Source organism: Lissotriton helveticus, chromosome 3_2 (assembly GCF_964261635.1).
Source record: "Lissotriton helveticus chromosome 3_2, aLisHel1.1, whole genome shotgun sequence".
Lineage (NCBI taxonomy): Eukaryota > Metazoa > Chordata > Amphibia > Caudata > Salamandridae > Lissotriton > Lissotriton helveticus.
The window spans coordinates 25,284,504-25,312,359 of record NC_136062.1 but is presented as its reverse complement, the minus strand read 5'-3'; the positions used below and the strand labels follow the sequence as shown (position 1 = coordinate 25,312,359).

General features: G+C 46.5%; 1 protein-coding gene across 2 annotated transcripts in view; it reads left to right on the top strand.

Annotated features, from left to right (window-relative positions):
• Positions 1–27,856, top strand: part of LOC144826433 (transient receptor potential cation channel subfamily M member 7-like) — a 1,864,676-nt gene that overhangs the window by 663,222 nt on the left and 1,173,598 nt on the right. For both annotated transcript variants that reach the window (XM_078684758.1, XM_078684760.1), the window contains exons 11-12: positions 13,754–13,854; positions 18,245–18,379. In XM_078684758.1, the coding sequence (XP_078540884.1) occupies positions 13,754–13,854; positions 18,245–18,379 (236 nt within the window). The remainder of the gene's footprint in view (positions 1–13,753; positions 13,855–18,244; positions 18,380–27,856) is intronic.

Here is a 27,856-nt window from a genome sequence, read left to right as displayed (position 1 = left end):
AGGACCGCCACTTGGACTGTCTCCCTGCCTGGAGACCCAGTGTGCTGGCTCTGGCCCTGCCCTGCCCCTCTGCCTGCCTCCAGTCCCTGCTGGAGCTTTTGCTTTGACTTAGAGTGCCTGGAGGCGCTCTTATTTGATTTATAGCGCTAGGCGCGCTTTCCTGGTGCCCCAGCGCTCAATAGCGCTTTGCTGATATTTGTAGCGCTAGGAGCGCTTTCCTTTAGCCCCCAAGCGCTGGGTGCGCTTTATTTCTATTATAGCGCTGTGGAGCGCTTTTTGCCGCTTTTTGGCATTAGCGAGTGCCACCTCGCTTTACTTTTTATTCTGAGCGCCGGTGCCCACCCGGCATTGCCCCGTTGTTGGATTTTGTAAATACCTCGAGGGAGCCCACTCCTCGGGTACTGGGAGCCCGCCTGCCTACCTGGAACGGGCCGCCGCGCTGCCCGCGACGACCCGGAAGTGTTCTGGCCGACCGGCCAATCGCAGCGCGGCCCCTGAGAGGCCGACCGGAAGTCCCGCCCCCGGAGCCGAGCAGCGAGGAGAAGGGCTGCCGGCCGTGTCCCCGAGGCTCCCCGAGTGGAGAGAGGAGCCCCGGGAGAAAGAGAAGAGCGGCGCGAGAGGAGCCGGCAGTGTCTGCCCCCGCAGCACCAGCGAAGGACCGGTGAGTGCGGGGACAGGGTCCTTTGTCTTGATTAAGAGCGGCCCCGGTTGGCAGCGGGCCGCTCCCACGAGTCCCCCCTGATTGATTTACGAGCCCCGAGGCTCGAGGGGGCATTTGTTTGTTTAGGGCCACGAGGCTCACAGCGCCTTCTGGTTTCCCGAGCCCTGAGAGGCTCGTGCGCCCATAGTAACTTTGCAAGCCCACAGGAAGCTCTGGGGCATTGTCGATTATTAATTTAGAGCGCTGGAGCTCTAATTTGCACATTTTGCTTTGTGAGCCCCTGAGAGGCTCTAGGGGGACACAGGCAGCTAGTTGGTTGTAGCCCCGAGGCTCCCACGCTGTGTCTCCCCACTGTGTTCTTGAGCCCTCCTGGCTCCAACGTTGCCTACCATATTTACAACTGTCCAGCACTTAGTGGACAAGTTGCTACGTTTAGGCTTTTGTGCTGTGCTGCCTGCGCAGCCTTCCCTGACTTTGAGACTCAGGGCATTTCAGCCCCTTTCGAGGCCAGTTGGCCTGAGGGACCTTTCTAGTGTTGTGCCATGTGCACCCTGCACAATTTATGATTCCTGCTAATTTGATTTCTGCGCAAATGTTCTAACCTGCACCTCTGAATGTGTTTTAATGTTTCATGTGCAATTCTTGTTTGTTATTACCTTTGCTAAAAGTGACCTGCTTAGGTAATTCTTTATGTGTTTATCCCCTTTCGCTAAAAGTAACCTGCTTAGAGGAATGTTGATGTTTGATTGCCTTTGCTAAATGTTACTTGCCTAGGTGATTATTTTAGGTTTCCTTCCCCCTGCGTGATTTCCCTACAGAGACTAGGGTGGCGTAGGAGGTGATAGGTTTTCCTTCCATAGGTCCTGATGATAAGGTCCTAGCTCCCTGCGTGATTTCCCTACAGAGACTAGGGTGGCGTAGTAGGTGATAGGTTTTCCTTCCATAGGTCCTAGCTCCCTGCGTGATTTCCCTACAGAGACTAGGGTGGCGTAGGAGGTATTTTCCCTTTACCAGTAGTTACTGGTTGTATGCTACATTTTCTATTTCTGTGTTACAGTCATTATATGTTTATGTGCTAAAGTGTTATACCTACAAGTATTATTTCTAACAAGTGCATACCCCTGACAGTGGTCCAGGTGGCCCTGTCCTGTACATAATCCCTTGTAAATCTTGCCCGTGCCTGTTGGCACATTGTAAAGTGTGTGTGTTATCTAATGTGTTTTTATTATTATAATACAAAGGCTATTTTTGATATAACCTTGTGTGGAGTTTCCTTTGTGGTGGGCCTTTGGTTGTTGTCGCTGGGGTGCGCGCGCAAACGCTTTACACATCGCCTCTGAGATTAGCCTTGCTGCTCGCGCCACGTTACCTAGAGGGTGAGCGGGGGTTATCTTGGTGTGTGACTCCCTAGCCCTGACCTTGGAAATGGTGATCCCTGACTGACCTCGACGCGAGTCTTGGCCGGCCAGGGTCCCGTTTCTAACAGAGAGAAATACATTGGGGCTCACACTTGTAAATCAATTAGAAAGATGTTTAATATGGCATGGTACTATAAACAGAAAAGAGGTGATCGACTGAGCAAAGAGAAGAATGTATCCACTATGCGGACAAGATAAAGAGGAACTAGAACAATTAATATAATTTTAAACTGTTAGATAAGAGGAACCATGTTAATCCAAATATTCTGTACTCTGTAACATATCAATAATCTACATGCCAAGGTCCAGATACCAGCTAGGATATTCTTTAATCCCATTTGTCATATTTCTTTGTAATTTGTTTTAAAACTGCAAATAAAGATTTTTGTTACAAAAAGCGGGCCTAGGCCGAATAGTGATTGAATGTATGTAAGTATAGTACGTTCAAAGGTGTTGGAATACAGTAACCTCCTGCTAGTTGGAGCTTGTTTTATGTTACCTAAAACATAGTGATAGAGAAGCGGCTGGTTTCAGTGCGAGGGGGACTCTAACAAAACAAACAATTTTTAAAGAACATACTTCGTTGTCTTCTGCTCCCCTGGGCACAGGCTGAAACTCCCAGACTACTACACGGCCAATCCAGAGCCTGCTCCCACACCCATTAGAACAGTTTCCGGATTGGGGGGAGCATGTTAGTTTGGCGCTCCATTTGATACCTGTGCCTGCTGGTCCCTCCACCCAGCAACACAGCTGAGTTGGCGAGATGTCATTGCGCATGACGGATTGACCGGCTTAAGACGTCCAGGTAAACTGTCATGCGCACTGACAGTAGTGCCCACCACTCCTCCCCCTGTTGCAGTGCTGTGGCCCTGCCCTACAGAATGAAAAATAAAATGTTCATCATTTTATTTTTCATTTGCCTCTAAAGGCAGGGGTGCGACTCCTCAGCCGTAGCGGAGGAGCTGTCTGGGTGATTGTTGGGAAAGCTCAGCCTCACACCCCCTCCAATGATACTGCCTAGTCCGAGGACTTTGATAGAGAAGACTGAGTTGTCTTACCTAATATTTTCGACTGAAGTTGTGCTGTTTCTTCTGAGTTCCTAGAGCCAATCAGATTTAATTTTTAAAAATATTTTAATGTACATGTGAAAGTTTGCCTAACCGTGATAAGAGCAAGTTGACTGTTTTTTTTGTTCAAATTTGTTTATTGGGTTCTTTCCATTCATTCATCACGACAGTGAAATACAGTACATTGAAATAGTATGTTGATAAACATGCAGCAGGCAATTTAAGTACGCGTATCTATCAGCTTACAGTTCGTTGTATGACGATGTCGTGCCTATTCAGTCCATATCTATTTAGATGCTTTTGCCTCACCATGATAGTCTAAAGTAAAGAACTGTTGGGGGTAGGCAGCAAGTTGACTGTTAACAATGGGGAAGACAGTGAATAGGAGAATGTGCTTATCTTTGAGATGCACAATGGGAGAAGGAAAGTTCAATCCTTACAGAGTTATCTGATGTTTTTAGAGGAATGTATGGAATCCCAAGTTAAAGTCACTCTTACTAGAGGCACGGTATAAATCACATTATATTTAACTTTCAAACACAGGATTGAGGTTTCGGTATGCTCTAGCATTTTTTATAAAAAATCTGCAGTACGTCCCATGACACTTTGTTTATTTTTTGATTGCGAGGTCTAGTGAACAACCTAAGTATGGTCTTATTTGTCCAATTCCGTGGGTCAGTCTCATGCTCATCTTGATAATGTTTTTAAAAAATTATTTTTTATATCTTTATTTATAATTTTCCAAAATAACAAAAAAAAGAACATTGATGCATCTTTACAGTACCTATTGTCGTATAAGCAAAGTAACGGGAGAGAAAGGCATACACATATAATATAAATTAAAATCTCTCAGGGCGTTTGGGCAACAGAAAGACAACAATTTTTACCATGGGGGAGCTGTTATGACACAAAATTCTAAATATAAAAAATTTAGAAGAAAATAGAGAGGACACAAAAAAAGGGAGGGGAAAGACCTCAGGATCAATACAACCACAACTTACATAGGCACAATAAATAATATTGCAGCTATATATAACACAAGAATAATGAAACGATAAAAAATAACCCTGTGATCCAATACATACAAATCTTCAAATTCAATAATATACAATACCTTTACCCACTCCCTCCAGTACTATGTGATTTTCCAGCTAAGGCTGGCGATCAGCAGTAATCTTGGCTATGTACGAGCGATATGGGCCCCAAATGTCGATGGGATGGGATTGACAGGGGACCAGAGTTGAGTACTCCTCGCAATTGATATTACAAAAGGCCATACTCCTGAGCCAGGATGCCAGTTTTGGCGGTCGTCTGTCACACCATAGCAGTGCCACCTCCTGTTTTGCCAACAAGCATCCCAGGGCTGCGAGTCTGCGCACATTACGTGGAAAGTTGGCAACATAGCCCTGCAGCGCAATTTCAGGGGTGGGGATCAGATCTAAGTTCAGCATATCACTATAAGTGCGATGTATGTGGGACCAATATTCTTGCTCCTATGGGCAAGTCCAGGAGAGGTGAGAGAAATCTGCAAAGGGGGCCTTGCACTTGGGGCAGTGATGAGGAGGATTAGGATCAATTTTGTGTGAGTGGGCCGGGGTGTGATACAGCCGTCGTAAACATTTTAAATGAATCAATTTGTGTCTACTGTTTAGTGAAACTTCCCTTGTGGCTCTGCAGCACTGTTCATCGGATATGGTATTACCCAGATCCCCCTTCCACGCATCTCGCACTTTAGCACCAAGGGCAGGGAGTCAATCACCACACATGTGATATAGTTTGGAGACTAAGTGAGCTCCCGATGGGTGTTGGATGATTAAAGTGAGAGGAGAAGCCTCCTCAGGTACAAGCGGAAATGTAGGAAACGAGGCCCTCAACAAGGACCGTAATCTAGTCAATACAAAGGACTCCATGAACGAACGGTCTGTGAATCGTTGATCTTCAGATATTGAAAAAGCATGGCCATCAGGAAAGAGATCGCCTATAGTGCAAATGTGGAATTTGGCCAAGATGTGTTTTACAACCGATTCACCGGTGATTGGAATCCAAGAGGCTTTGGGTAACGGCAGGGCCGGCGAATACAATTGATGTATGCCGAGAAATCTGCGCAATCTATCCCATGCCCAGTAGGTTGATGAAACAGTTTGAATGTCTAGCGGATCTCGAGGGAAACCCCCAGCGAGAACAGTGGATAATAGTCCGGGAAGGACCAGGTCTGCTTCCGGTTTCAAATACAGAATGCGGGCATCCATATGGAACCACGAGTATGCATATGAACATTGAGCAATTAAAAAATAAAGATAAAGGGAGGAGCCAAGATGGCGATCGGAACAGTCGCATGAACGCTTCGCTCTGAGGTCCCATCCTCCCCGCACGCCTATCCTGTTGATAATCCTGAGCGAGGCTTTTTGATCTACGTTGTTAGAGAGAAGCGCTCACTTACCATCTATTTTTGGGGCTCCACCGTGTAGTAGATCCGAAGAGCTGCCCTCGTCTGCTTGCCGGCCTTCGTGGCGCTGACGCCGGGGCCTCGAGTGCGGAGGTTGCCAGGCAGTGTTCGTAGTGTTGGCGGCCCTGGTTTGGATGAGAAACCGGTCAGTGGGAGCCTGAGAGCCACGAGCCGGGAGAGTTGGTGCTGACCCACTCCCAATAGTGGGTTGCCCCATATACCCGAGCTGTCGACGAGCCGGAGAGAAGCCGCGTCGCCCGGTTCCCCTTGGGTGTGACGCCCGCCCATGTTAATAGTCCCGTCTGGGAACCGGCGGTTGGCTCCCGGAGAGCTGCGGGGAGCGCACCCGGCCTTTCGGTGACTCTCCTTTCAGCACCAGGCGTCGACTGCCGACGATCAGCCGTGAGACCTGTTGCCTCTGGTGGTCGGACTGGACTCGGAGGTGGAGGGGAAGTGGCGGAGAACGAAGTGGCTAAGATGGTGGATGGCGCCTTGGAGTGCACCCCTCCTGGGGACGGAGACACCGCTGAATTTGAGACCCCCGGACTTCGGCTACATGGTGAGACGCTTACGCGTAGTCACGTGCTGGTTGCACTGGTTACCCTGCGGATGGCTCTGCTCCGGAACTCCCGGGACTTGGAGGTACGGATCGCTGCCATTGCTGATCCGCCATTTTGTGGCGTAGTGGCTTTCCCCCGAGTTGGTGCCGCTGAATCTCCTTCAGTCGCTGTGCCAGGTTCCCCGGATGAATCTACAGTTTTGAGGGTGCGAATGGATCTGGCTCCTGTGCTGCGGTGCTTCCCGCATCCTGTGCTCTCCTTTTCTGTGCTTGGCAGACCTGTTTTTGGACTTGGACTTGTTGGTGGTCGGGGTATTGTTGCATTCTGGCCGCCGCCGTGCATCGTCGGTTGTTTCTTGGTGGCTGGGACGATGTTGTGTGGCGGCGCTGCCTGCTCTGCCTGGAAGGATTTAACTTTTTGTATCGACCTGTCTCCTGACTGCAAGGCTGTTTAGCAGTTCTACTATTCACAGAAGTGGCCAGGGGTGACCTCGCTTGGGTCTTGGAGGGACTTCTTGCTGGTTAATGGTGATTCAAGGACACGTCTTGTGGGGCAGTTACTGATTGTGTTTTGTGCGCTCGCTGATCTTTGTACTTTCTATGGCCTCTGTCTCTACGATTTTAGTTGCGGGGGTGGGGGGGACCGGGTATCTGAATCGCCGGCTCCTCTCCTCGTTCTCGTTCTTTTTCTTTATTGTCTTCTTCTTTCTCTCTTTCTTTCCTTTCTTTAGGGTGACTCTGGGGCGACAGGCACGCTGTTAGTGGGGGTAGGCCATAGCCATTATGGTGATGTAGGGTGGCGGGTGTTGGAGGGGTTTTGTTATTTTAGTTTGTTTTGTTCTATGGTCCTTTTCTCTCTTTCTTCCCAAGGGGGTTGGCTATATCTTCTTCTTACATCCTTTTTCTGTTAGGCATCTGCACTTGTCTCTTCTTTCTGTCTTGTACGGGTGGGTTTCCCACACGATGTTCTTGCTAAACTGCTAGCCATTGTTTGACCTTTGCTCCTGGCCTGCCTTCGGCGGGGGTAGGGTGTTTTCGGCCTTATTGCTTATCATCGATTTCTGATTGCCTGGAGGGGTACACCCCTCCCGTCTCTTCTTGTTTATTGTGTAGTGTGATGCCTCTGTTGATATAGCCGCTGCCTCCTTCTCAATATTATAAAAAAGAAACCTCTTCTATCCTTGTGCTTCACTGTGCTACGACCACGTACTATGACTATAACGTGATGTCTCCTTTTATCGTATACATTTACAATGCTCCTGTCTTTATCTCCTGATTTTGCGGCCGGCCCCTGTGGTTGTAGGCCTGCGCCTGTATTGCTCTGTTTGACTTAATAAAGGTTTAAAAAAAAAAAAAAAAAGATAAAAATCAGGAACACCAAAGCCACCACGCTCATACGGAAGCGCCAAAACCCCCCAAGTCACGCGCGAGTTCTTATCACCCCATACCAATCGCAATAGCAATAAGCGTAATTGGGAAAAGAAAACTTTGGTGAGGGGGATGGGGATATTATTAAAAAGATACAAAAAGCGAGGAAGTACAACCATCTTGATTATGGCGATTCGCCCGGCCATAGATAGGGGAAGGCAAATCCATTTCTCTATCTGGCTTTCTAGGACAGAAACCACACTACCGTCTATTAATGGAGGCGGTGTCTAAGTGAATATGGATCCCTAAATATTTAACACAACTCCATTCAAGGAGGAAAGTACAATTCCATGAGGTAGTGCACGGAGTGAGCGGGAAAATGACTGATGTGTGCCAATTAATGCGTAAACCCGAGAATTTGCCAAAACGCCTAATCTCCAAAATCAATGGTTCGAGGTTAATGTGGGGCATCCTGACGTATAAGATGGTATCATCCGTGTATAGTGATATCAAAAGTGGACCAGTACGAAATTGGAGACCCCGATGTAAATGCTTCTCTTGAAAATGACGGACCAGAGGATCCATTGCCAGAATGTACAATAGTGGGGATAAGGGATATCCCTGACGCGTGCCCCGTGACAAAGAGAATTGCTCAGTGATGGTGCCGTTAAGGCGCAGTCTGGCGATTGATAGAGTGTATAATAGTGCCACTGTGGAGACAAAACATTCAGGCATGCCCATGCGTCTCATGATGGACAGGAAGAAGGGCCACTCCAAGGAGTCAAATGCCTTCTCTGCATCAAGAAGGATCGCGGCGGCCGGGGTAGAAGGATCTATGTGATGTAATACTGAGAAAAGTGTCCTAAGGTTAAGCAAAGTCGAGCGATGTGGAACGAAGCCAGACTGAGCCGGGGAGATAATCAACTCCATCAACAACGATAGCCGGATGGCAATGACCGTAGTCAGAATCTTATAGTCCAGATTTAATAGAGATAGAGATCTTTATGAACTGCATAAGGTAACGCCCTTGCCTGGTTTTGGGAGCAGAATGATGACCGCCACTCTGAATGTGGGAGGCAGACAGTGGAGAAGCCATCAAGGCCAGGTGCAGAGGAGCTCCTCAGTGAATGGGAGTAGCTAAGAAGTCCTGCTTGTATTTTTCAAGATACACCATAGCAATCTCGTTAAGATAGTTACTCCGGTCACCCTGGTCGTCTGATAGTGTTGATGTATATAAGGTTTTATAGTAGGATAAGAAGGCATTACAAATCTCTGGTGTTGAATGTAGTGTGTCACCCAGTGGCCCCACAATTTCAGTGATATAAGACGAACTATTGTGGGGGGGCGAAGCAATTGTGCCAAAAGTTTGCCTGGCCTGTCACCCTCCCCATACTGCCGTGCTGTTTATTGCTTGGTCAAAAATCTCAGCTCCCTATCTGCCTCGTCTCTAACTTCTAACATTAACTTCAGCCGCTTGGCTTCCTTCTCTTCAGTGTGAGTCTGTAACAGTTCTTCATCAAGAGCAGCAATGTCTTTTTCAATGCGGGACAGCGTGGACCAGATATCTCTTAGAACGCCTACGTGCTTAGCAATGCAGACCCCACGAATGGTAGCCTCGAATCCCTCCCAAAGGACTGACCATGAATCAACCGTACCAGTGTTAAGTTCGAAGTAGTCCTCAATGACCTGCCTGACTTCTTCAGTGAAAACGGGATCGGTCAGTGCTCTCCCAGGAAATCGCCATTGCCTCTCGTATCCACCCAGTCTAGGTATCTTCAATTTAAGAACTATGGGAGAGTGGTTCGACAGCGTATGTGGGAGTGTAAGAAGGTCATCCACCCAATCCACAACCCCAGGGGAGAGGAGCCAGTAATCAATCCTGGTCCAGGTATAGTGATATCCGGAATAATGGGTATAAACAGGCGATAGTGAATGTAGTGTTCCTTTGATGTCAGTTAAGGAGAAGTGTGTGCATATGGCAAGCAGCACCGGGTGTGATCGGGCCTTAGTATCTGGGGAAGATGATGTGCTGTCCCTAGTGAGATTCAATAACAAATTAAAGTCCCCCCCAGCCATTAACAATCCTGGATCAAGTTTAAAAAGTTGCACCTGCAAATCCCAACTAATGTGACCTTGTGTCCCATAAGGGACCCTGTGACTATTATATATCTGCCCTCTTTGTCAATGCTATTGGAAAGAGCAAACGGCACACGTTTATGGATAAGTATGGCTACTCTTCTTGAATATCTGCTATAATGGGAGAAGAACCGGTGAACACCCCAGCTTCTGACAATATCAGAGGAGTCTGAGGGAGACAAATGCGTCTCCTGCAGGAAAGCAATGTCAACCTTGTGCCTAGTCATATAATTGAGGACCTGCTAACAGTTTTTAGAATTATTCAGCCCCCGAACATTCCAGGACATCAACGAGAGCTCGGAAGGACCGAGTTGAAGACCTAACTTAGGCATTTGGACGTCCATGTCAAAAATAATCTGAACTGTACGTAGCTCTCTACACGCTCAACGATATGATAAACAGTGCAGCAATCAAGAATGTAACATAACCAAACAAAACCCGCCCCCCACCCACCACCCAGCCCCTTGTCAACCCCGAAGAGGCAAACCCATTGCAATCTTTTAGTGGAACGTGACAAGATACATGGCGTTGACATAGTGCAAAAACAATCCACTATAGCAAAAAATCCTGCAAGAAACAAGAAAACAAAGGCATCCGCCATGAGGGGCAGCAACGCCTCGACGATCGGGCAAACCTATGTAACTGGTCGTGAATGAATACATAATGTACTTAATCAAGCAACACCACAGTAATAAAAGGATATGACATTATGGACTGTCAGCTAGTTCCCGGGTCTGTAAACAATTCAGCTCTGTTTTGTGAATCACTTTGCTCCGGAGAAGGCAGTCCGGAAGCAGCCTTTGTAGGTGACCCATGTTTTTTGTAGTAATGGCAAAACTCCTGCGCCTCCATGGGGGTGTCAAAAATGCGGAATCTGCTGGCAACTTCCACCCTGTTGCGTGCTGGGTAGAGCATACCGTATTTGAGGCCCAAATTCCTCAGGGCGGCCGTGACACCGTTTTATTTACATCACGCCTCCTGGACCCTGAAGTTGAAGTCCGGAAAAAAAGACAACGCGCTACCCTGCCACTGGACCTCTCCTTTTTCGCGTGCAGCAGGAAGAGCAGCGTCGTGGTCACGAAAGTTCATAAGTCTTGCAATAATGGGGCGGGGGCAGGCCAGGACGAGGATGGGGGCCCAAGGATCTATGGGCACGCTCCACCACAAATCCCTGCGTGAATGACTCTCTGCCGAATAGTTCGATAAGGAGGTTTTCTACGAAAGTATCCATGCGTCCTGTTGGTGTCGTCTCCGCCATGCCAATAATGCGGATGTTTTTGCGTCTACCACGCGCTTCGAGGTCCTCGTTCTTGATGGCCACTTCTTAGAGGATTTTTTCAGCACGTTCTAGTCGTTTCAATGATTTGGTTGCGCTATCTTCTTTGTCCGATACTCTGGACTCCACAACGTCCAACCGCCGGTCATGAGCCTGCACTTTAGACCCCATGTCAGCCAGTTTTTGTTCGAGACTATCAAATTGGCTGTCTAGCGACTTGAAGCCGGCCCTCATCTCACTCACCATGGCGGTGACCAGAGAGGTCGTATCTTCACGATCGGAGGACTCCATCGTGCCCGTGGAAGAGCCAGGAGGCACGTCGGTGGCTAGCAAGGAGCCCTTATCAAAACTGAGCTTGCGTTGATTTGGGTCCCTCTTCCCCATGGTGGAAGCTGGAGGGCGGTGAGCAGCGGCAAGACAGTGATGCAGCAAGGGATGACAACTGCGCACAGCAGGCGAAAGGCCGGGGCCAGCGAGGGATCTCTCACTACCCCTATGAACGATTTGGCAGAGGCATAGGCAGAGGCACAGTCAAACAGCAAGGTTTCGAGGGGCTTTAGCGTCAAGGCACACCAGAATCGTGCCAAAATCTGTGGGGCAACCTCAAATCAGGCAGGAAAGTGCTACGGCGTAGAGCCCCAGGGTCAGAGGGCAGAGAGCAGCAACCTGCATTCGTGGCAATATTAGTGGCGAACGGAGCGCGTCCCTAAAGTGGCACACCAATGGGGGAGGGGAACCTATTCGATCCAACTCAATCCCAAGCCAGGCACCACCAGCAACAGGTATTGGCGAGAGGCAGTCTCAATGTTCCAATGGGGACGAGGTGGAATGTCCAGGAAGAGCATACGAGTCAGTCCTCACACCTGTCTAACAGTGCCCCCAGGCACCATCAGCTAATAATGGGGTGGGGAAGGCCTGTGTTGCTTCAAAAGTAGTCCCCAACAGCGGGTAGGGTGCAGGCATCAAGATGAGGCTGGCCGCCACTAGCCGGGGGGGCACACACGCCCGCAGCACCTGCCACCGCCAATGCGCCCACCGCAGCCCCCAGAACAACCAGCACAAACCCCCCAGCCCGCTGGGCAGAGCCGCAAATCGAAGCTCCGGCTCGGGACAGCGCCCCAGGCCAAAGAGCCGCAAGCGCGCCCCAGAGTCCGGAACCAGCACAGCCCCCCCCACCCCCGAACAGGACCGGGGAGCAAGAGAGGGCGCACCGAGCGCCGATCGAGCGCAGGGCATAGTCGGGGAACCGCAGCCGCAGCACTCACCAGCCGGCCGGGCGCAGTGAGGGATATCGACGATGAGGGAAGCGAGGCCCTCGATCCCCTCCGCCGATCTCTGCACTCGTGCCATCCCCAATCACCGCCCAGGCACCGGATGGCAGCCAGCCGCTTCTGCTGCAGGATGGAGGTGGGTTGAGGGCTTCAAAGATGCGTTATCTCATTTAAAATATGTAATTGGCAGCCCGATCGGCGGAGCTTCAGTCGGAGGCAGACATCTTGGTTGCCTCCGTGGCCACGCCCCTCGCTCATCTTGATAATTTGCAATGTGTAAAATGTGTTACATGAATTCCATAGGACTGTATCAGCTCCTTGGTGACAGCCAGCTTCTTGATCCCATACAACAGTCTGCACTTTCACCTACATTCTTCTTGGGCTTAAGATCAACATCCAACCACAGGAAATCTGGGTTATCAAAAGACTCCCACTGCATGCTTCTCGTGTGACTAGTTCTGAGCTGTTGGTGCATATTCAACTATGTATAAACAAATGTAAAGGGTTGGGTGTGGGACATACAAAATGATGGAATAAACTATTGTAATGTATTGATTATTGTCCCTTGAGATGTATTGTCATCCCTTGGACCTGTCCCTTTCCTTCCACTTTCCCCCTTCCTTTCCCACAGTTGGTACCTGCCTGATAAGATGAGACGTAATGCATTGTTGTTGCTGCCACATATCCTCTGCCATTCTCTATGTGGCTGAACTTGTGATGGCTAATAAATGAAGAGCCTAAAACTCAGTCGTGCGTTGAAGATTTACTAAAACACGAGCCTTAACTTAGGGACATTGAATTTGTTGGGCATAGGTAGTAGAAATTGCACAGCAACATAGAGCTGAATTTCTATCAATCTGAAATGCATATTGTTTAATGTAAAATCAATGAAAAGAAATTAAGTGAAAACTTTAAAGGTCACAATTTCTTTGTATTGACAAATTGGATTAGGCACACACTAACGCCCTACAGTTTAGTTGTTCAAATAAAAGGCTTTTGTCTGGTTTTCTATTGTCTTTAATAGGGATTTCCTGGGCCTTGTCATTGATGTAAAGGGACTGGTGTGGATCTCTTATTGTTCATTAATTCTCTCCGCAGTTTACTTTTCCTAAATCTTTTCGTTAACGTCAGGATGCTTGCTTTTGTCATCTATGTCTGACCAGTGATGGTGATCCAAAATATTAATCTGAACGTCATCAATAAAGAATAATTTTGCTATCTGAGATGAACATCTACATAGATTCTTTTGGATTCATTATGCCAAAAATCAGTTTGAAATAAATTGACTAAGGTTTGCATCATTGGCCTTTGTTGGATTGATTTTCAAAATAACTCATTTTCAGAGTACTTTTTTTCTGCCAAATGATTCATGCATCACAAACATATGCCACGTTGAGATACTGCTTCAAAATGTTCATGTTCGAAAGTCGGTGCAAACATAAAACAATGTTTGAAAGATGTGTTTACCGTTATTCATTATGTGCATTGATAGGGAATTAGTCTTCCTGTTGACACAGGGCTGAACGTAACGTAGTTCAACATTTCCTTCAGGCATGAATGCATCTACGTTGGACCAGCTTACCCTGACGCTGGCATGGGACAGAGTGGACATTGCCAAAAATCATATTTTTGCTTATGGACAGCAGTGGACGGTACGTACGACAAATAGACTTTCACCGCAGCGAGGCGGTGCATCTATTATTTCATCACTTTTTACAATCACCATGACGCGTTAATTGTCGCTAACGATCAGTATTAGTAATATGTGATACCCTAGTAATATGTTTGTACCACTGTTTGCCTTACGCAGCTTCTTAATACCTTATGTCTTTCTTGCCAAGTCACCTGCATACCAGCTGACGATCTGTACAGGATTAGTCAACCATGGGTTTCTGGGCAGGGCATTTGACAGTCAAGAGGTCAAAGATAATAGTGATTTTATTGCAGTTGAATTGATCTGCATATGTACGTTTCATATTACATGCTCCTCACACTAATAATTTCAGAGACAACGTTATAGATAAAAAAAAAATGGAAAAACAAAGTAATAGAACAAAATAGAGAAACCCACAGAGTATCCAAGTTCACAACTACTATTAGCAGCCTGTGCCAGGTTGAGATCATTACTGAGCAGCAGACACCACCAGTGGCAGACGGACGTTTAAAAAAAAAAAAGGCTTCTAGGTGCCATTAACAAGGCACACTGCATGCGTACATGTATGAATACTTGGTAGTGAGCATCGTGAAAGGATGTGTGTGTGTGTGTGTGTGTGTGTGAATGCATGGGTGTGAGTGAATGTGTAGGTGTGTCCAGTCTGCCCCCTCACTTCCAGGGCAGCTGGTAATTTCATGAGGGGGGGATGGGCACATATCCACACATACACACTCGCACCCATGAATTCACAAGCGTGCACACAAATCCATTCACAACACTCTCTACCAAATATTCATACATCCACGCTCGCATTAAACATTAATTAAAAAACCAAAACAATCACACTTACCTGCAGCTCTGACGTCTCAGGAGGGTTGATACACCAGCCTTCTCTCATTGGCTGACCTTAGGGAAGCCACAGCCCCTACTGGTCACATAGTGGAACAGGTTCAGTGACAGTTGCTGACCCCACCCTATGACGAGGTGACACTCAATGACATTGGGCCCTGGGCACTTCAGGGCTTAAATCTGAGGCATCCAGGTCCGAGGCAATTAGTGAAGTTCCCCCTAATCATGAGGGGAAGGGCCTCACATGGGCCACACATGGTGAAATCTGCACCGGGAAATATGCGCCCAACACCAAACTTATCGATATATGTTATTGGTCACACGATGTATGCACTAATCCACTGTCTTACTTATGTCCTTGAAATTTGCTGAATAAAATAGGTTTTCAAAAAAAGAAAATGAGGGGGAAGGCCTCGAGGACCTTTGCTGAGCTGAGGAGGACACGCCTGCAGGAGCTGCGACATCCTCAGCCCAGCAAAATTCAGCTCAGGCAGCCAGGAGCCAGCGCATTTAGCGCATGTCTGGCTCCTGGTTGCCTGACCTCAAAATAAAGAGGATCTGTCAGGCTGGCTTTTATTCAACCTGACCGATACTCTTCTTGATGGACAAAGGGTGAGGGTGCGTGGCCCCTCAGCCTTAATGGACGGGTCACAGCTGGTAGTTACAGAGCAGTAACTTTTATATCCTTGTCAAAACATAGGAATTAGTTCAATTGCTTGAAAGAACCATTGTGCCTTCCAGATTTCATGCCTCAATTGTGTTCAGGGACAATTTTCAAGGCTGGTAATTGACGAGGAGCCAATAGGAAGGGCTGGTAGACCAATAGGACATACCTATTGTACCGACTGTGGGTGGATAGATACCAGTTTGGCTGGATCATGTTTTACAGCAGCAGCTCAGGAATAGCGACAAAAAGCAGAAGTCAGACTTGCACTGATCCCAAACGTTTACCACTGCTCTGGCTAGCAGTCCTCTTCCTTATGACTCTCCTTTACTCAAACCTACCCGTTGCAGTCTTTGTCAGTAGTGTAGCATAATCAAAATGGAGACGACAAAACCAGAGGAAGGCATGGTGAGGATGGGGACATGGAGAGTTAGAAAAGAGAGAAAATGATTGGTAAGTAGAATTTTTTTTTTTGTCCAAGAACAAAAGGGTGAGAAGTAGGTGTGTGAACACAGTGTATGCAATGTGTAAAGGAGATGTGATGCAAAGAATGAGGGAGTGTGTGTGACAGAAAGCTGAGTGAACAGGGTGTATAAGAAAGCAAACAGTAAGATATTCATTGTAAGAGGAAGGAGAGGGAAGAATTTAGGAGTGGGCGGATAAGCTGAGAGAGTGTGAGAAAAAATATGCAGGAAGATATGTAAAGTAGTTGAATGAGTTGGTGTTACGTAGAGGTAGACGCAGAAGTGTGTGATGTGCAAATGAGTGAAAAGAAAAATAGCGTGGAAAGTGCAAGAAAGTATGGAATGTAGGACAGTGAAAGGGAAGAGATGGATGAGGGTGAGTGTGCTGGGGAAAGTATTTGTGGTAGTATGGGGTTTGAGGGCAAGCAAGTATCAATATGCAAGGTGAGAGACAGTGGGAGAAACGGCACAACAAAGAGGTAGATAAGAGATTAAGTTAAAGTGAAAACTACTGCCTCATCTCCTTCCCTTCGCAGCCAAAGTCACCGAGAAATTTGTCAACACCAGCTGACCACCTTCATCGAAGAGAATGCAATCCTCGACCCCTCCCAGTCCAGATTCCGCAGCAACCACCACACTGAGACTGCCCTCCTCCTCGCCGCCACCTACGACATCTGCATGCTACTCGACCAGGGCCATATCGCAGCCATCATCCTGCCTGACCTCTCCGCAGCCTTCGACACCGTCTCCCACCGCACTCTGGTAGCCAGACTCCAAGACGCCGGCATATGGGTAAACACCCTTGACTGGATCTGCTCCTTCCTCGCCGGCAGAACCCAAAGGATCAGACTTCCACCCTACCTCTCTGAAACCACAGAGATCAACTGCGGAGTAGCCCATGGATCTGCGCTCAGCCCCACGCTCTTCAACATCTACATGGCCCCCCTCGCTACCATCGGCAGACAGCATGGGCTCAGCATCGTATAATACCGCGTTGACACCCAGCTCATCCTCTCCCTCAAGACGAACCCCGAAGACTCCCAACTCCGCTTCCAGGATGGAATGAAAGCCGTTGAAGCCTGGATGAGCAGCAGCTGCCTAAAGCTCAACTCTGAGAACACAAAGGTCCTCATCCTCAGACCCTCCCCCACTGCTTGGGACAACTCCTGGTGGCCCTCTCCCCTTTGAAACCCTCCCACCCTGACGGACCATGCCCGGAACCTCAGCATCATTCTAGACTCCTCCCTCACCATGACACGCCAAAACAACGCTGTCGCCTCCACCTGTTTCAACTCCCTCCGCAAGACCTTCAAGTGGATCTCCCCCAAAGCCAGAAAGACCGTCACCCAGGCACTCATAACTAGCAGACTGGACTACTGAAACACCCTCTATGCTGGGATCAACAAATCCCTGCTACACAAACTCCAGACCATCCAGAACACCTCAGCCAGACTAGTCTTCGGCACCCCACAACATGAGCACATGACCCAACACCTGCGAGACCACCACTGGCTCCCCAGTCGAGAAGAGAGTAACTTTCAAGCTACTCCCCTATGCATACAAATCCCTCCACAACATCTGACACAAATACCTCAACGAAAGAATAATTTTCCACACATCCAAAAGAAACCTCCGCTCCGCCTACCTCGCCCTAGCAGTGACCCCACGCATCCACAGAGCCAGAGTAGGTGTAAGAGCCTTCTCCTACGTCGCAGCCAAAGCCTAGAACGAGCTCCCAGTCAACATCAGATGCTCCCTTATCCTTCACACCTTTAGGAAGAGCCTCAAGACCTGGCTTTTCGGCTGACCCGGAGCTGCACTCAAACCACCTCCCTCCCCCCCACCTCCCCCCAGCGCCTTGAGACCCTCAGGGGTGAGAAGCGCACTTTAAAAGCCCCTAATTGATTGATTGATTGTGTAGGAGAGAAAGCAGGGTCAGTAGAGAAAAGAGTGACAACTTGATGGTGTGGAAGAGGGATGGAGGAGAATGAGGACTGGGTTAAGAGGAAGAAACTACCTCAGAGAGCAGGTGAGCAGTCAGAAAAGGATGAAAAAAGAACAAAAGAGTGCGATGAGTTTTTGTGGGGAAGACTGAACAGATTGGAAGGTGAAAGAAGACATGTGAAGCATGGACAGTCTGAATAGAGAAAGATGCAAAATATTTGTTGAAAAATAAGGTCGGATTTCATGGAAAGAACACTACCCAGTGATACCCACAATGGTTAGTCGCTGCAATTTTCAATTTTGATTTCCTCCTGTGGCCCCTTATTTTCTAGTTCAACAGGCTTGAGTGCTTATTTTTTGTGACACTGTATAAAAAAGTTAGCCTTAACGATGCTGACAAAGTAATATTCTCACATAACTGTATTTATGACTTCTCTGAGGTAAAGGTAAGCCTTGTGCATTCTCAGGTTGGATCCCTGGAGCAGGCCATGTTAGATGCCCTTGTCATGGACCGTGTCGCCTTTGTAAAGCTTCTGATTGAGAATGGAGTTAGCATGCACCGGTTTCTTACAATTGCCAGGCTGGAGGAACTATACAACACAGTAAGTTACTTTTCACATTGTGACCACACATGCATTAAACACTGTTTAAAGGGAAATGCAGGTACTGTATGAAACAATAATTGCCTAGAGAGAATGTAGATTCATGGCGACTAACACTTAACAAACTAGATACACTGACAGTCAGTTATGACTCATACTATTTTGTGTGAGGCTAAAGGAGCCACAGGAGCTCCAAATACAGACCTGTATAGCAACTAGGCATTAGGGTGCATGGTTTTATGAGTTTATTTTACGAAAATATTAGCTGATTTGCTATTGTATACCCATTTCCAGCATTAGTGCCATGTCTGCTTCTATATAGAAGTCAACAATGAAGCATGTAGTTCATTGTGTAGCTCCACAGCTTTATTGAAATATTGTGTAGAAATATATTTCACCATGTTTTCAAATACTTTTGAATTTGCTCTTCTTCCTATAATGCATCATCACCAGTAAAGCTTCTTCAGTAAAATTCAGACATAACCATTGGTACACAGGGAATTGAACATAATGTATTTATGCAACTAGACTAAATCCTCATTCGCCCTTTAATTGTTTGATATCGAAAATACATTTTATCAAGTAAGGTGGGAAATTGGATAAAGTTTAGTGAAGTGGGGATTGGCCCTAAATTCCCAAACGTATTCTTAGCTATTTCTATGGCCCCATCTCCAGATTTAGAAATAATAGACAGTGCTCTTCAAAAACGTGTTTATAACAAGGAACAAGGCAGAACTGCTTCTTGTATTTGTTTTTTGTGCTATCGATAAAAAATAATCTGGCCATGAAGATGAGGCAGAGCATGGAAATCCAGAACCTATAGTATATATGCTCAGAAACACAAAATATCTTAGACACTTTTGAGATGATCCTAATCAATCTTTCACTTTTTCACTGCTTCCCAAATCTGAATTGGGTATTCAAAGTTCACAGCACTGAATATTACTTGTTGTTCCAATATAATATGCTCCATGTAAAATTGTTATAACTATGACTGTAATTGAGTAGCAAGGCACATTTATAACCCAAATCCATGAGCCTGTAGATAGCAATAATGTTACTTTGTATTGCTTGTCTCAGTCACCGAGTGGCGTAATACATTAGAGATGTCATGTATAGGCAGAATCCAAGACTGTTTCAGTATGCAGAAAAGGTGCTTTCGTCTCGTTTGGAGACATGATGTCGAGTTGTATCCAATCAATCATCAGGTTTTATGAAGCGTAGCAAATCACCCATGAGGGTATCAAGGTGCTGGAGATGCTAGCTGCTTTGCGGTGCCTGTTCATTCGAACAGCGAGGTCTTGAGTCCTTTCCTGAAATACCAAAGTGATGAGTCGGTCCTAATGTGGAGGGGAAGACTTTGCTGATGGCTCGGTGGTTTCGGAGGGGGGGAGGTTTTCAGTGAGGAAGAGGGAAGTGGATGTCGGGTGTCCTTCATTGTGCAGGGCTTTATATGCATTGGTCAACATCTTGAACTGGCATCTCTTCTGGATTGGGAGCCAGTGAAGTTTTTTGAGGTGCAGAGTGATATGAGTCTGTCTGGGGAGTTCGAGGATGAGTCTTGCTGCTGAGTTTTGCATTGTCTGTAGTCTCTTTAGGAGGCGTGCAGTGATTCGTACATAGTAAATGTTCCAGTAGTCCAGCCTGCTGGCGACAAGGCTCTGAGTGACGATCATTTTGATGTTGGATGGTAGCTACCTGACTTAAGACATTTGAAAAAAATTAGATAAACTCCTAGGAAAGGCCAGACTTCTCTGGAAGTCACCATTAAAGTACTGGAATATTTCATGAATGCACATAAGGATCTGTGGCATTTTAGCAAATTTGATCCCAAACAACAACAAGTCTACTCTCCCTTTAATCATCGACCAGAAAGATGTGAACTTGTTTGGCTTGCTGGAATTTGGGGGGAAGAAACACACCCCTCCACTTACATAGATCCTTTTCCTCATATAATGGGTATGAGATTAGCTCTCACCCCATTTTTGAAAATGCTTGTCCTACCCCATTGCTGGTAGCAGGACTGGCTTTAGGGTGGTGCGACTGCTGGCGTTAACTTTGGTGGGGGGAGGCGCTGTGTTTAAACATATTTTTTTGTTTAAAAGCACATGAACTTCCTTGTTCATCAGATAGTTTTCAGGCAACAATAAAAATATCAAGATAACTCTGGTGATTAATGTTCCTACTTATGTGAGTTCAGAATTTTGTCTAGTTGCAGTTTTGGCTCCTCATAAAGTAGCATGGAGGGATTCTGTGCCTATTGCAAAGAATGTGTACCTTGCAGATCACAAAACTGAGTGTGAGTGAGCTATGAGTAGCACTATAAAAAAATGAAATGTATGTCACAGAGAGGTTATGGGGGGATGAGGTGAACTGTTGGAGAGTGGTAGTGAAGGAATTCATGGAGAAGGAGGGTATGGGGGAGAAGAGTGCCAAAACGACTACCGTAATGGCTGCCACCAGTGCTCGAGCCAGCCCTGGCTAAGATTCTTAGCCCCCCCACGAAGTTCGGGTCTGCACTCCACTGATTCTATTTCAGAATGTATAATCCCCATAGCTTTACTCAGATAGGTTGTTATTGTAGTGCCAGCATGTTTGCCTTTCTTTGTAGTATTGGTAGAAGAAATTAACTTCAGTTTACCTATGTCTCAAAGATAAGATGGAGCTGGGAAAACCAGCCTCAAAAGATGCGAAAGGAGTGGTTAGAGGGAAGGCCCAGCCTCCTCGGGACTCAAACGGGCGACTCAACTCCTGGTATTTGCCTTGAATCATCCTGCGCCGTGGGTAAGTGAAGGTGCTTACGAGTGCATTGGCAATGAGAACCCTTCCTGCTCCGTATTGTGGACAATAAAGTTCCGAACACACAGGCTGACATCCCGTGGGAAAGTGAAGGCGCTTAAAAGCACAATGACAATGAGGGCCCCCTCTTCCTCCTGCTTAGTATTAATGTAGGCAATGAAGTCCACACACAGGCTGGCCTCTCTTTGCATGTCGTGGTATACAGGTCAAAGGAAAATGAATGTTAAAACAATAGAAATATAAGATTATTTTTTCACCAACAGATATGCACATATCTTACTAGGTGGGCTCCAGTAACTGAAGATTCAGACAGACTTCCAGCCAGATATAAGGCAACCTTTCACTGAAACCATGATACCATGGAAAATATTATGGTTTCATTGATGGTCGCGCACAGGGTAGTATGTCTTTGAAGGGAATCAGTATATTGCATGTTTGATAGTTAAAGGCGGCATTCCTATTCTTTTTAACTTCAATGGATCTTCCTCAAGGTTTTATTAAATGCATTCAGCCCTTTAATTAATGTTTTTGGGGTTGTACTGTTGTAATAAAGAGAAGATCACATGAACCAGTTGAAGGTAAGTTTGTTCGTTGTTCACATCTCCAAGTCACCTCACATAATGCCAACATTCTGACTCCTACATTCCAAGGTAGACGCCCAGACATTTCATTAGCACAGGGTGGCGAAGGAGAGGATGAGGGAAAAGTTAACAGGGCAGTGGAGGGTAACGATAAGGAAATGCTACAAATGGCGGATAGTATGTAAATGTAACTGTTAAATGGCAGGTAATTATAACACATGTCCCCCTGTAAGGAAGAACAAGTTAAACATGAAGATACTATCTAAAATATTCACACCTTAGGGTAATGATGATTGAAAAAGGGTGACCTTACCCCAAAGCTGACAGGGTATTAATGCAGATTAACATGCAGGCCTCCTCCTGAATCTTATGGATCTGGTATTAGTGTCACTGGTAACAGTGATTCTAGATCCTGTTGGTTCCCTTTGTCCAGGATGGATCGTTACGGGGCACTTGGATAGTCTATCCATGCTCCACATTTTTCCATCATCTGACACCACAACATTCTTCCTCACCGGAGCAATTATTTTGGGTTCTGAGTAACATCTCTCCTTAAGCCTACAAGATATAGGGTGTTCAACTGTCACACTATTTCCAATATTCCAATCTCTTCTGGCAGTGCTACGTTTCATATTGTAGAGAATGCTGTAGTTTATTTGGTGTAGTTCTACTTGTTTTCCTATACTGTCCCTCTGGACACAAACTGGTTGCCCTCCTCCCAACCAACTAGGCATTAGTTTGGTACTTGGTATCCTAACTTTGAGTGACATGAAAGGAGAGATTCATGTGACTGCATTGGGAGTAGTGTGGTAAGACCACAACATGTCCTTTAAGGATTTGCCCTGGGGAGTCCTAGACACTGTATCTAGTTGTAAGTTGTCTTTGATCTTTCTATTGGTTCTCTCAGCAAGTCCATTAGCTCTTGGGCTGTATAATGATGTGGTCAAATGTGTGATGGACAAGTTCTTCAGAAAATCTTTCCTCTCTTCAGGGACAAATTGCACTCCATTGTCCGAAATTGATGTTTTGGGAATGTCTTCTGTACAAAATGTGTCCATAAGGAACTCGATAATCAATCTAGTAGTAATGAATTGGACCACCCTAGTTACAATCCAATGGGAATGGTAGTCCACCAACACAATCATGTATCATCCATGCCAATTTGAGTAATTTAGGGGACCTATTATAATATAAATTGTCAGCTTATCCTGTGGTTTGCTTGGTACTGGTCACAGGGACATTGGAGTGTTCCTCACTTTCTTTGTTTTGTTACTCTGGGCACATGATAAGCAGTCCTTGACTGTATTCTCCAATAGGGTGTCAATCACTGGGGGCCAATAATGTGCTCTGGCTTTACTTTTGGTGCAGTTCCTACCTGGATGCCCTTTATGTGCAAGATTTTGTCCCATAGCTTCTTAGGAGGAATTAATTTGTCTTCTCTTTTGATGAGTTTACCTTCAATGTTGAGTTCCTGTCTAAATCCCCAAAACCCTTGTACATCCTTCAGTATTTCATATTGTTTGTTATACCATCGTTGCACAATTTAGTTTTTTACTAACAATAGGGTTTCGTCTTCCTCTGTACTTGCTTTCCATTCCTCTTTACTGATGCCTGCTAACACCCCTTCAAAAATAGGATTATTAAGACCATCATTATTTGCTTGAACATAGCTAATAGGCATCCTTGAAAGGCAATCTGCTGCTAAATTCTTAGCTCTAGAAATGTATTCAATGTTTTTAGTTATAACCTTCCAGCTCTAGGACCCATTTGGAAATGTGTGGTGTAGTGCTTTCAGTACCCCTGGTAGAAAAGATGTGGGTCAGCGGTTTGTGGTTGGTGTGCAGGGTAAAAGGTAGATCCCAAAGAAAATACCTAAAGTGCAGGATGGCCCTATAGCACCCCAAAGCCTCTCTCTCGATACTAGAATAGTTCTTCTCTGCCCCTTTGAGTGCACACGAAAGCTACTACTTGTTCAGAATTGTTTGCAACTTGTGTTAGGATAGCCCCCAGTTCCTTTGCACTATCATCAGTGGTTACAATGGTTTTACGCTTTTAATCAAAATTTCCCAAGGTGTGAGCTGTGAAGATTGCTTCCTTAATGTTGTCAAAAGTGCTCTGTACTTGTTCATTCCAACTGAAATGTACTCCCTTTTTTAGTATTTCCCGTAAAGTTACTACTTTCTACGCAAATTTTTCAACAAACTTGGACATGTACTCAAGTAGTCCTAAAAGTTACTTCAGTTCCTCCTTGCTGTCAGGTGCTGATGCATCCTAATTGCCTCAATCAAATTACATTTTGGTTTTATTCTTTCTTTAGATATTGTGTGACCTAAATAATCAACAGAAACCAAACCAATTTGGCACTTTTCAACTTTTAGAGTTAGCACTGCCTCCTTCAATGCAGTTGAAACAGACCATAACATGTTGTTATGGACTTGTTATGAACTTCCAATGTATCCGCGTAGATTAAGACATCTTCTTGAAAAACGAGCATGTTTTATAGGATCCCTAGTGTCTATTGCACTATACAATGAAAATCTGCTGCTACGGAGGCTAGGCCAAACCGCATTCTACAATCGCCGAATTGAGTTATAAAAGACGTGAAGACCTAGAGTCTGGGTGAAGCTCCACTTGGTGATAAGCTTGTGACATATCAATTACACTGAAACAACTGGCATTATTCATAGTGTTCAACATTTCATTAATTCTCGGGAGGGAAAAATGATCCACTCAAATGCCAGTGAAAAGATCATGGAGATCCACACATCGTCGTATTTCTTTTCCCCCTGACTACTGGGTAGCCACAATGAGGAAAAGCCATTCGGAATTTTCTATCTGTTCAATTGCCCCCTGATACTCTAATTTCTTATTCTCTGCTCTCAATGGTTCTTCTATAAGGTTTGGTAGAGCTCTAACTTTGTGTACAACTGGACATGCCTTGTGTTTTAATTTTATTTTGTGTTGGTACTTTTTTAAGCATCCTAAATTGTCATTGAACACTAACGGGAACTCCATACAGATGTTGGTACCTGTGCTCGACCTTACACATAGCAGTACTTGTTCTGGGTTGTTAGGATCTAACTTTATCCCTAATTCCCTCTGATGTCTCCAACCCAGTAAATTGGACCCTTCGCTGTTATGTAAACTTTACCAACCTTTCAACGATCTTCTAAGTCTATTCTCATGGAAGAAATAGCCAGTCTCCGGGAGCAGCACTAAACCCCACCCCGCCCCCGCGCAGCGTGAGAACTGAGTGAGGCTGCTGCAGGCGGGTGGAGCAAGGAAGGCACAGCCCGAGGCCGATCCGAGGGGCCAGCAATAAACTAAGGCCCGCAGCGTGCATCAGCTGCTGAGGCCGATCAGAAAACAAAAGGGACCACCTTAGCCCAGAAGTCCTACAAGTGAATGGGCCAAGGTGCACGAGAGCTGCAGGCGGGTGAACGACTGCTGCCACAAGGAGCGAAGTACAGTGAGTGATGGTGTGCGGCCAGCGCTGCTGAAAAATAAACTGAAGAAACCCTCAACAACACTAAAAGTGTACGTGGCACGACTGCTTTGCCCCCAATGGGAAAAGAAAGACACACTCACCGCGGTAAAGGGGAAGTCCTCCTCATGCGGCGTCAGGCGGTGTGTATGTGTCGCGAGTGGCAGATATAAGAGAAGGTGCCACGCCTAGGAGGTGAGTGCAGTCACCAAAGTGAACCTGTTGCTGCTGTTGTGTCCCCACGAAAGGGGGAAAAGAGGGACTGGAGGAAAGGCCGTGCTAACAGGTGTGAAGCCCCGCACAGCCCGGGGTGAAGGCGTGAGCAGCACCTGGCGTACATTGACTGCAGCAAAGGAGCAGAGAGGCCAGCCGTCTAAAGGACAAGCTCCCATCAAAAGAGCCTTGCCAGGGGGCGAAGGTTCGTTGCAGTCCGCTTGCAGACAGTGAGACCAAGGAGTGGCTGCAACTAGAAGGATCTCCCCAGAGCCTGTAGATGCCGGCACGAAGGCTGCAGCATGAATGAAGCTGCCGTGGCCTAGGATTAAAGCAACACTGCCACACTGCACCCGCCAAATAAAATACACTGCAAATACTGACTGCACCCTGTGATGTCCCGAGCAGGAGACTCTACCTCTAACAATAGCCCTGGTTACAAGGACAGCATCTTAACCAAGCCTGATTGTCGACAGCCACCCAAGGAAAATGTCTATACACAGTGTTGAGTCCCAACAGCACTCCGCCACAGAAGCAAGTCTATGTAACGGTCTAGCACAAGTCCATAACAACATGTATGCTGGTCAGAGAAAAGAGGCGGCAGGTGGCCAAGCAATATCCCTGGAAAAGAAGACAGTGCAGCACACCCCCAATATGCAAACGCACACCATTACTAGAGGCAAGTGAGCACGCAAGGTGCCAGCAGGCACTGAATAGTAGCCCCAGCCCTGCCTGATGGGGCACCAACTCAAGTCTGTTGCATTGGTGGGGTGAGACTGTTAAATCTCACAAGGAGCCTCAGGAAAGACTGATGGAGATCGCAACCTCAATGCCTGTATTATTTCTTTTTTTTTTATAAATCTGTTTATTGATTTTCAACCGCAAACAACAAACCAAGTAGTTAATTACATTCAGACAGGCTCTTAAGTTTCATCGCAAGGAATGATAACAGCATACGGCATGTAATAGTACAGTCAGTGTAAAGGCCAGGATAAGTAATAATCAATCGTTAATCAGCACCTACATAGCCTCGACATCTTCATAATAATAGCAAGAAATCCAACTGCAACATAGGTATACATGTGCTGTAGAGCTATATACTGTTAAATCAACTACTCTACCCTCCCGTTTCCCTCCCTCAGTCCACCCTCCCCCACCGGCGTGTCGCTTACTACAGCATAACTTATCTCTGTAACCAGTTGGAGGAACATAACTATACAGGATACCATGCATATATCAGTATAGAAGAGCATGGCTACATAAGGAAAGGGGGCACATTCATTCATTCCATCTCCTATAGTGGCGCAATCGTCCACTAAGTCCCACCTCCTGAGTGCTCCCTCAGTTCTGATCCAGATTCCTCATCTACAGCCTTCAATTCAATAACTAAGGTCTCCCACGCCCGGGCTGCATCTAGGGCCTTCTCATTACGGGACCTCTGGGCCTGTTGCAGGCGAATTACACTCTCATTCCCTGCCCATGTAAGCAGCGCAACTTTCCATCTAGCGAAATGTGGCCCTCCCGCATCTTTCCAGTGGATTGTGATTTCCCTTTTAGCCAACACCAGTCCCAAATCCAAGAATTTACTTGTAATTTTAGTTTTGCTAGTGTGGGATAACCAATGTAATAGGCAGGTACCCTTGTCCAGAGTAACCTGTCGTTCCGTAATATTGCATAATAACGCCATTATGTCAACCCAATATGTACCCAATTGTGGACAGTCCCATAACATATGTAAAAGGCCCGCGTCCACAGGCCTACAGCGGGGGCACTACGCTGTGTCCAAATGAAAGTATTGGTTGATCTTCGCTGGGGTGAGGTAGGCCCTGTGCAGTATGAAGAACTGAATAAATTGAAATCTGGCATTCCTAGTGCTCTTCCATGCTCTCTTAACTATCTGCAACCAGGCCAGGTCCAGTATGTCTCTATCAATGTCTGTTGCCCATTGGTCATGTAATTTCTTCAACTGCAGCGAACCCTCCCGAAGCATACGTCTATATAAGCAGGTGACCGCTTTATATGTGCCCGCTGCCATTACTCATATTGACATGCTGAGCTCACCGGCGGTTCCAATAGCCCCCCACCCCAGTACTTTTGTATGGCAGCTATCGAGGCAGTATGAATTAAATAGTGTCCTCGCGGGAGCCCGAATCTCTCGTGTAACTCACCATAGGGTAATAAAGTACCATCATCCTACAGGTTGCCCACTACCTGTAGTCCAAGAGACTCCCATTCTGCGAGGGCCAGCCAGTCCCCGCCATTCGGTAGGGTGGTACACATACCTAAGGGTATCTACGTGGCATAAGGGCGCCGCACTCTGACTCTATTATGGTAACGTTTCCAGCAAAGCCTCAAAGTGCGTTCCTCAATGGATAGTGAGTCGTATGCAATTCCTGCTGG